General features: G+C 44.2%; 1 protein-coding gene across 1 annotated transcript in view; it reads left to right on the top strand.

The window, feature by feature from the left end:
* T265_03248 (hypothetical protein) overlaps nucleotides 1-10772 on the top strand; it is a gene marked incomplete at both ends in the record, with an annotated part of 11315 nt that extends 543 nt beyond the window's left edge. Inside the window, 3 exons of the mRNA XM_009167681.1 lie at nucleotides 685-782; nucleotides 7114-7410; nucleotides 10508-10772. Coding sequence (XP_009165945.1) covers nucleotides 685-782; nucleotides 7114-7410; nucleotides 10508-10772 — 660 coding nt within the window. The remainder of the gene's footprint in view (nucleotides 1-684; nucleotides 783-7113; nucleotides 7411-10507) is intronic.
* Nucleotides 10773-10982: the final 210 nt, after the last annotated feature.

The following is a 10982-nucleotide window of genomic DNA, read 5'->3' as shown; positions in this document are numbered from 1 at the left end:
AGGGTCATTTCCAGTAACCATCTCATGGCGTGTCCTCAACGAGTTAAGTTCTCACCTTGTTGGACTGGTTGTTGACCAGGAACTTCCGATTGAGTTTTTTCTGTATGTGACACCTTTCAAGTCTTTTTTTCACCCCATGAATTCACAGGTGCTATATTACAAAGCTTAGATAGAAATAAGGTGGCCAGTTTGGGTAGCCGAATGTTATCTCCAAAGTGCAAACTGCCCCACGTTCAGTGGGGCACAAATTGAGGGCTGTCAAGAAACCAGTTGATCTTGTTGAGAGGTGCTAACGGGGAAACATTCGGTACGTCGTGAACCAAAACCATCGTGCCAAAATTGGCTTTTTTCGAGTGGGGAGAATGACTATCCTTGTGGGCGAGAAGTGGATAATAAAACTAAACAAGGAGGAGGGGCTCGATGAGTAGAGCGCGAATGTACTGATCGGAAAGTCCATGGTTCGAGCACGACCTTTCCATCACGACTTTTGCCTAGGCGTGCACAGGCACAGGTTGCATGACATCTGCGCACCGATAGGGTGTTACAGCCAAACGATCTTAAGCAGCGAAGCCTACGTTAACCTGCATTGTTTTAGACTAAAAAAAATACGCTATTCATGCGGATCAAATTGAGTGATAATCACGTTTCTTGTTTGCTTTTTGTTGCTTGACATCGTGTTTGCAGGTTTTGTCACTCAACGTCGCTCAAATTCAGGACGTCAAATCAGATTTACCGATTTTCTGGATGCTAACTCATAAGATTCAAACTGCAAGACTCGGGCAGTTAGTCTACAAAATATTTGGATAGTCTGACGGCCTGTTGCGAGCTGACGCATGGTCGTTTGAGGTATCTCAAGCATCAAATTGGCTCCGACAATAGCTGAATATGATTAGTGGGCAAGGGGCCAGCGGGCCAGCGGAATTCTGATTTGTCAGTTGAAATCAGACCAATCACTAGAGAGCGACGTGAGAGTCCCAGCTCTGAAGTTAAGGTATAGGAAACACTAGAAACTAGGTATTTTGTATCCTTCGAGAACTTCCTTGGAGCCGTCCAAAAAATCTCGGAATTTCCTTCTGAATTTGTATGTAGAGCCCAACCTCGACAAACGGACTCTCGCCTTGCCACGTTAGGGGAGTCTGCTAAAACAAAACCCATGTCCACGTGACAGGACTCGGAACTTCCTTGGAGCCGTCCAAAAAATCTCGGAATTTCCTTCTGAATAGCTTTGTAGAGCCCAACCTCGACAAACGGACTCTCGCCTTGCCACGTTAGGGGAGTCTGCTAAAACAAAACCCATGTCCACGTGCCGGACAGGACTCGAAATAGAAAGAATGACAAAATTGCCATATTGAATATCGTGCGCACTGATACTAGTCTATGATGATGAGCATCATGGTTGGCTGATCCTGTGAGAACATCAGAGAATGTACGCTTTAATTGCTCAACGTCGGTATTTGGAACGGTGCAAGTTTTTGGACGACAGGGTGGTGAATCCCACATTATTTGAATCCGTGTTAAACAATAAACTAAAATTTATACGTACGGGAATATTGATTTTGGCTGATAAATACGAAGATAATCTGGTTGTCACAAGGGAAGGTGCTAACTCCTTGTCCTGCAGCCCTATCTCTTTTACCCAAAGACACGTAATCTCCCGGTATGTGAGTTAACTTTTCTTTCGAACTTGGTACTTATGTTATAAAGCATCCTTCCGAATCAAGGTGGGTTGTCCCGCAGTTGTAAACGAACTCTGTAAATCAGTTCCACAGGTTCCGTAACAAACCTCATGGGGTGCACTTTCCGTTGAACGCGAGGCGGAGTTACGAGAAAACCACATGCTACTCGCATGCCTTATCAGTAGTATCCGTCCTTACACTTATATCATTAAGTAGTATTGCGAACCAATGTCAGTTGTTTACCTCAAATGAATGCAACTTTTTCAGGAAGTGTTCTTTCAATGGTGCTTACTCATGCGATAAAGTAAACATCACAATACGATGAATCCATTTACACCATAAACAAAAAGTTGGCTTAAACCACTGCGAGTTGCACGGGCGTAGTGAATACGCGGAATGCTATGCCAGGAAGAACTTAATTGAACCAAGACTGTTGAACAGTCTTTGAGAAGGTGACCTATTTGATCTGGTGGTCTAAAGCGTGTATTCGAGGGTTCTGTCACGCTACTAATTACTAATCGAGTAGCATGGTTATACGGAACAAATATATGTGACGCATTGCATTTGGTTCCAGCCTCTACTCATAACATGTCTTGTGCGTTCAGAACATCTACCCAGACGATACTGGATGGCTTTTTTGCGTACCCTCCTGGGTTCCTGGAGACCATCAAGGTCTTGGGTGAGGCGTCTCACCTCTTTTTTTCAAAGTGTCAACGGAGCGCCACCGTGATCGGGTGTCAGGATGCATGGCATCTGATTCGGAGGTTGTTACACCACTGGCAAAGGCATTTTGGCTGCCAAGGTAACGTCCAATAGTGTGGAGAACTCTAATTTTCTCGAGGCACTCAGCTCGATTCCGACTGAAACGCTTGCCTGTGATGTCTTCTCAACAGAGTGTGCTGCACCTCGTGTTCCATTTTCGACAGTTCACGATAAATTTTATAGACGTAATACACTGATCATAAGGTTTTTAAAAACCCTCCTACAATCCGTGCCGGTTTCGCCCTACAGTTGGAAATTACCGGGTGGATACAGTTCACAAGTTTCCGTGCAAACGGGCGTACTGGGCGAACTTCGTATATTTTGCTTCAAGTGGAACATAAGACTGTAGGTAACTCGGAGATTGCAAGACCGTTTGTTGGTTGTCGAAGAGTTTTCGGCAACCTTATGAGTAGTATCTAACTCCCGTTTACATGAATAAAATTATCTGCTCGATCCATGAGCCATAAGACGCACTTTTAGCACAGTCATTCACTTGTTATTTACTGCTTGCATTAACCGGCAATCCAACCAATGGTTAACTGTTCACACCAATTGCCAAATGGTTGTTGATTCGAGTTCCTTTACCGGATTTTCGCGGAATCCGCGCTGTTGAGGAATCCCAGTGTGCAAGTCGCCTCGGTTTTTTCGGCATAGATCAGTTCCAAATACACTCGCTTTTCTATACCGTTCAACGGCCCAAAGGCGTTAGCAATCTTGGATCGGAGAAAGAATTTCCATTCTAGGTCACTGCTACGGAGCATTTTTATTGTAAAATAGAGGAAATTATTGATTTTTTTCTAAATATATCTCACACGTGCCAAAAGCGGATTATTATCACTTGTTACATGCAAATATCCTAGCAAAACTATGTGGAACTGGTAAGGGCTTGCTTGATCGGAATAAAACCCAAATGGCAGTGTCATTTAAGAATAAACGGCTTTAATTATTCAGGTTTGTCCACTTTTAGAGTGCAGTCCACCCACACGTCCTAAATGTGCGATGAGCCCGTTTTATTATAGAGTATGAAGCCTTTGGTTTTGTTATGTAATAAGTACTTTAGTCACCTACAACTTACCGACGTAAATTAAATTCCTGACACGAATCTGGCCCTCTTTCATCCATTTTTGTACAGAATAGCAAGAAATTGAGTCATCAGCCCCCGGAGGAATATCACACGATGATTGACAACCTTAAACATTAGTGATTTATGCCAGCTTTAAATTGCGGATCGATTAGCTACTGAGTACTACTCTAACATTAATCGATTCATGGCAGACTTCAGACTGTAGTATCGGGAGTTTTATAATACGCTTTGTTTTGAAATTTTTCGCTCTTGATTTTGAATGGAGCACGTTAAAACCACACCAACATTTTAGGCTTTATTACCAATGAATTGCTGTTTGGGAGTTAAATGAATTGATATAAAATTGTGATGTGAAAATGACAACTAGATTCCGGCTTACTGAAGACTCGGAACAAATGCGAAACTGGCCGGTGAACAGTTTTTAATAATGAATGTAAAAGGGGGAAGCGTTGAATTCGATTTTCGCTTTCATCGGCAGTGCTTCTCCTTGGTCTTGCCAGGATTCGAGCTCTGTGCATCTGACATTCAAGGCGAGGGTGTTAGCACACTTCCACCGGCGCACAGTGCAGTTTTTCGTGTCTGAACGGGCGAACACGTTCACACCTGAGTTACGTGTTTGGTTGGCCGTATAACGACCCAGTAACTGTCCTGGCTTTGTCGATCGACTATCTATCCGACTCTCGATTCAATGAGCGGCGCCGACGTCTAAACTGTCGGGCGTGTTTGGTCTTGTGTTTAAACGATTTAAACAACTTCCAGATGACTGAAAAGATACTCTCTTAAATACGCACGCCCTTTTAACTCATTTGCGAAACGATTGTGAATGTGTCAGCCATTCACTGGGAGAAAAATGCACGTTATCTGCTTTCGATAATCCTATGCCTGTGAGGAAAGCCGTTCACATCTAACTGTCCTGCTAACATCAAGCATTGAGACATCTACTTTTACGAGTTTGTTGCAGTCTGCAAACCCCGTCTTCGAAACAGTGGAATCTAGTGACATCTGCAGCTAACCGAAAGCGATGCCAACTTGTTTCTCACACAGACTGGCTTGGACGCCTGATTAACAGTTGAGAACACCACCGTGTTCCCAGTTATCTAAGGGGTTGCTTCAAAATCCAGCACTGTTTGTGATCCAAGGTGTACACCCTAATCCTTCAGAATTCACCGTCTCGCTTCGGAGCCTTGTGCTGAAAAGTGTTTTGCCCACAACCAGCGGAATCTCTGGTCCAGTCGCAGCAATGCTAACGGCACCCAGCCCGTTTAGTATTTTCAGCGACCACATGTTGTCACGAGATCTAGGTGCTTCATCGAAGCAATGGCGGACAACTCGTTGGGCTTCACAAGGCACGTCGTTAATGGTTCGTGCTCCACGAGGGTCAGCCAACTCAATTTAGTTTTCGGACGGCTGATATACCTGTCCGGGGAATTAATTGCGATGTCAGCACACAGACGACAAATGTTAGTTCTACTGACAATATGTGTGCACACCTGTAGCTGCTGTGTTGTCGATTGGCCCTCAAGGATTTTATCTGGGCTTATGGCGGTTCGTTTAACCAATCGCGTCATTCTGGAAACGGCGGTAGGGATTCCAACACTCAGATCTCCGTCAGGCTTGTGCTGAAATCCCCCGAATGATCACTGGTCAACAAAGCTCAGCGCTATCATCGTCTGTTCAGTGTGCGCCGAAGTCATCACTGACCCGGCAGTCTGGAAGTTCCATCAGCTTGAAGAATGGACGCTTACGGTGAATGGCAGCCACAAATAAGTGGAACTTCATTGCCAGCTCGTGATATGAAGCAGTTATTCCCTCAAACGAACGTTATTCTTAGTTATGCGAGTTAGTCTATTTTCTTCGTTAGGACAGCTGGAAATATTACGCTTGAATAATATAGCAACAAGACAAACGCCGCAGTTTATCAACATCTCACTTTCATCTCTCGAGTAAATTTTGTCCCATTTTTGAGCCGGGTGGAACATCTATTGACTGATGGCATGTCAGATGAGATCCGAAAATCTGTCCCATCGATCGATAAACACATTCTATCAATTGGGAACACGGTTTTACTGCGCCATTTCAACTGGAAATTGTTAACTTTCATTCAATCCTTGTTGATCAGTCAATACCGACCCAGTTTGTGCACATCAAATACCCTGACACAAGTGATCGATTTGCCCTGGTTTGAAAAACCGGACCTGATTGGCCCGTCCCACTGCTTCGTTGCTGCTAATTCTCTATCTATAATGTGAAACTGATGCTTTTTATTTCCGCGCTTGAAGAGAGGAAAGAGAGATGTCGACATCCCATGGACTCTGTCTTCTTGCTACAAGACTCAAGTGTATAACAGGAAAGCAAGTTCTGCCGGACATGGGGAAATTTGACTTACACAGTCTCCCTACCACTGACCGTGGTCAACTACCTTGTACATCTGGTTTCTGGAGAAGTGCTAAAGATTTCGAACTAGACGGATGATGCGTGCTAGCCGACCAATCAGCCAGCTTGTCGCTTCGCATAACTCAGCCAATCAAAATACTGCTTGGATGTTCACTGATTTATTCGATGTTCCGTTGGAGGAAACTGTTTACAAGGTTGCTGAAAAGTCATCGACAAGTGATGTTTGGTCTCTTCCTCCTTTGGCCACCAGTTTCCATCAACCCCATGTTCGACCTGACACTAAATTGTAGAAATACACACTCATTTGCAAATCAATTTGGTTTTCGCGAGAGATTCAAATGAATCTCTCCTTAACGATAATTTACAACAAAAACACAGGCCGCCTCATGATTCACTTCGCACGATATTCGAGATATCGCAGTAATTTTCTTCGAAGAGGGTCGAAGAGTTTTCAGCAACCTTGCGAGTAGTATTCTGTATGAAAATATCTGGTAGAAACTTCATGAACTGCACTATTAATTTGTATATCACATTGATCTTAAAGGGAGAATCACGTGAATCTGGCTGAATCTCTTGTTTGAGATATTCTTCAACTGAATGTGCTGCACAAATTTCCAAGATTTTTCAGTAACCTTGAGAGTAGTCTCCGTCTCATGCTCTAAATTATCCAAACATGAAACAATCTCTAGGCACCTGGTGGAAGTAAATAAACTTTTCTAGCGCGTACTGGACGAGGGCAACTTTGACTCCAACAGTCTCCACTGACGCACGTGACCCGTGGACGATCGAGCGAAAAGAATTAGAAAGGGCTTGGTTGAACGCTCGATGAATTCAGGGAATCGTCTTTCAACAAACTGAGAATATGCAGAACTGATCAACACCACCTTAAGCCTGATAAGAGTTCGGAGGCAAAATGTTTGAAGCTATGCAGTCTACCGACAAGATAAATTTGAAATAAATCTCGCAGTTTCATTCTTAGACCGTTCCAAGCGCCCGAATAAGAGCCCAATTACTCAGTTCCCCTGTTAGTGGCCGCCGTTGGATAGACACGGAATATGCGCAACGAAATTGCCCAGCTCAGCAAACAAGCCAACGACCAGACACGGAATATCTCTGACACAAAGAAAAATAAAACCGTGCAAAATCTTTGGAATAAATCTTCAGGTAAGCTGAAATTTCCTGTTTTGTGAGTGACAGTAAACTACTCATCACAATTTCAACTGTCCAACACGCACCCACAGCGTGCAAATTCACACTTGTGGAGGTGCAGTCTTTGAACATGCCTCTAAGAATTCAAGGAACGACACAGGACGTCGTGGAACATTCTATGTATCCCGGAAGTTACCCTAGCTCTGACGTTACTGTGACGGATGAAATGAACGCAAGAATCTCACACGTCATAATTTTTCTTCGTAAAATATTGTCACTTGTGGCTTTAAAAAGTGTACGGAGGCCTGTCGGCCCTAATAATCAAACACCACATCATTTGGACGAGTGTGTCACGTGCAGCACACGGGCCAAACGAAGGCATGCCCTGATTGGTCAGAATACCAGCCAATCCGAGTCAAGCGCATTTGACTGGGCGCTTCTCGCACCCTCACGGAGATTCTGGCACGACCTTGTGACTACCCTATAAATACAGTTGTAATAATTTTCCTTTCTCTCCAGAAAGGGCTGTGTAGAGCTACCATGCCTTTTGACAAACCATAGTAGGCGGAACAGGAAGCCAAGGGACCGATACAGAGTAACACTACCGTTTAGCAAGACAACAAAAAGATATCTTACTGAAACTCAAAAGACGTGTGTATCCGACTGAAGTGGTGGCGAAATTGTTGTCTACCTGCAAGAATTGGCCACTTTGTGGCAGAAGATTCGAAGCATTTTCAGGTCTTCATAAACAAGAACTCTGACTGGAATCGGTTGAACCCGTCGATTTTAGAGTGAGAAATCAGAAGACGGGTTTTTTGGTGATGCAACAAGCCCCTCCTTTGAAGAATGCATCCAGTACTGCAAACCATGCTGGTTGAGCCATACGCTCAGCATGCTGAGTTACCGCCTGCCGAGATGAGCGCTGGGGTGGAAACTTAGATGAGGAATGAATCCCATACGGCAGAAGATGATGAACAATGCTACCAAAGGTTTGGGTGACCTTATAGTTGTTTACATTCCAGGCCCACCATTTGCTTGACTGGTGGCACCGAACGAAACAGTGTCGTTCATGCCTTCAGTTTCTAACCGAATTGTCTGATTGAATGCTGGGCGTGTAGACCTTCGGATATTTGTGGTAGGCTACCTCATGGTCCCCGTCGCCACATTTCTTTATTTCCTCATATGAAACTGAGCTAACACTGAGGTACCGGTGTTTTCATCTGCTATTTCTGTCAATGACGACGATATCTATGTGAACTCGGCTGTTGCTCTTAGATACATGTTATGTCATGATGATGATTATGGTGGATAGGTCTCTCGGCGCTCCTTGCAAGCATCTTTGGATGGCTGTGCTGCCTAGTTTGATGATTTGAAGGCATTTTTTGTGTTTAGTAAATATACGCCGACGCAAAACCTGTTGACGCTGCTATAATATCTCAAAGGAACACAGAACGTTGTCTATTTACCAAGCCCCATAAATCTTGTTCCAATATATGGTCGGAGAGAAGACTCGTTAGCTCGACTCCTTCACTTCGTATTGTCTAGCGGTTTTGCTAGCTTACAAAATCGACCAGGAAGCCCGGCGGAAGTCCTCTGGCCGGACGTCCAAATGTACTAAAGAAGCGGGCACTCAACTACGCCCTGAACAGTCTGAACCTGAACAGTCTCCAAATGAAACCCGAGATGACGTTTATGAGGCACGATTATCCTTTCCTGAGATTCCAGAAATTCCAGGATTCTGAGGAATGCATCTTTGAATGGAAGCCACTCACCATCATCGATAGCTTGTTGGCGAGTCGCCTTATAAATGAACCGCTTTTTCTAAGCTGACCAAAAGGTATCCAATGAGTTTTCCACCTGGTGATCTGCTCGCCAAACTTGACAATCGGTTTCCAAAAGCCTCGCCATCATGCGAGCAGACGTCGTCAGTTTGCAGAAAATATTCAATTACTGCGACGTGAATGACCGTTTAAAGAATAACCAGCTAGTAATTTAGTTAGCTGCGTTGCAGTTCGACTCTCCTGCGTTCGATTGACTATTCATACAGAGAATATCGCCTTCGGACTTAGCCAACTTCGTTTCCGCTTTGCATTTGATTGAGGCCAATTGTAAAGTGTACTTTTTCTAACCACTTACGTAAATTCCCTATGCCACACATACGTTCAGTGACCATCTACGTCAGTCGGTGTTTCGGTGCCTACACAAGCCACACGGTGAATAAACCTCGTTCCAGTCTGATGTTTACAGACTTTAGTCTAACGTGGGTAGAATGAGGTGTGTACGTAATCGTTGGATGGTGCAACGCTTAACCAATATGCGTTGACTGGGAGATGCTCACAACCTGTTTGTCAGTGAGCAAACCCTGTCACTTTCAAACACAGTTTGTGCCATAATTTTGACAGTTTTACTTACAGTGTTTAGTTGTACGTGCTCCCACTGATTGATTGAACATTTCTTTGCTTCAGCATCTAACGGGAAACCTTCGAATACAATCCTGTTTCGTTTGATCCTCTCGTTGGTCACAAGCTCGTGAGCCACAAAATGGTCTACCGTGTTGAAAAGCATCTTGGCAACAGTACTTGGCTGGCCAGAGTTGAGTTTGACCAGCATTCATAGGCAACTATTCGTCGCTAAAACTTATATAGTTTATGCGCACTTTATTTGGTTACCGACCATCACAAACAAACTGTATTTGCAAAGAGAATGACGTTTTAAGGCAAGAGTTTTCTTCTGCGCGGCCACATTTATCCTTTTCACGTGAGTACTTTTTGTCTCTATGTGCGCTAGATCCATGTCGGGTGAGGTTCGCAAAGTACTTTGGATCAATCTCGTTGATGGTGCACCACGTCGACGTGATTCTCGGATGTGTTTGTACCAATGCAATCCAAAGATGAACGGCAACATATGGCCTCTTCGCACTGATTCCCCACCTGTTCGCTTTCTTCCCACTCTTTACCAAGACTTTGTTGCCTCTCGTTTGTATGCGAGCGCAATTAGATGTATAGTACTGATGAAACATGTGAGTAGTGTGTTGTTAATGTCAAAGCGCCGTGCATGCAACTCATGGAAGGTTGGTAAGGACCGCTTTGCAGTGTGTGCCCACTATTATTTTATATATTCAATAAAGGTCCAAAAAATTCGACAAAATGTTTGAGAATGTTAATTTTCCCGAAACTCTGTACAAAGGAGATTTTCGCTTTCGTATTCAACCTGTTTTAACCGCTCCGTTCGGATTGGTCAGTCCACACTCACCTGTATAATGTCAATTGTGTAGTGAAAATTGACTTGGCTTCCATCCTGAATCAGTGGCTGTCTTGATCAGTTCTGGCATGCTCGCTGTACAGTCAGCGAAACTAATCGATAGCGTCCAGCAGGTTTAAGACGTCTGTGGCGCTACCTGTCTGGGAAGTCCTGACAACCGGACCGACTAATCGATCGACAGAACAAAGCTAGGTTTTAGTGGATCGCGTTCGGGGCAGTGGGCGTCAAACGTGAACATGTTCACTTGTTCAGACGTGAAAATTCGGACGCTTCTAGCTTACGCTGATGAAGTGGCACTAACATGCTCGTCTCGTTCAAATGCTGGAACGATGAACCTCGTGAGCTGTAATAATAGTGAAACGCGGTCCCAGTGCTTGCCCCCTTTGGTGTGGACCAATCAGAATGATTGCGCCAGGACAGTAAGAGGACTGTTCAAACGAGACTGATGTGAGTGTTCATTCTACAAATCCCGCGGATATCCACGACTAAAGCAACCATAGTCATTTTCAATAGCTGGAAAATGCACATCAAGATCTAGAAAACAGTTGTACTCAGTACTAAAGTGTACAGACCGTGAATGAGTAATGCTAGAATTCGGCTCAAGATTTCAATGAAGGTCTTCCAAAAGCCTCCCAGTTTTTGAGAAAGAACATTCA

This window comes from Opisthorchis viverrini (genome assembly GCF_000715545.1).
Source record: "Opisthorchis viverrini unplaced genomic scaffold opera_v5_45, whole genome shotgun sequence".
NCBI lineage: Eukaryota > Metazoa > Platyhelminthes > Trematoda > Opisthorchiida > Opisthorchiidae > Opisthorchis > Opisthorchis viverrini.
This window is presented reverse-complemented; position numbering and strand designations above follow the sequence as displayed.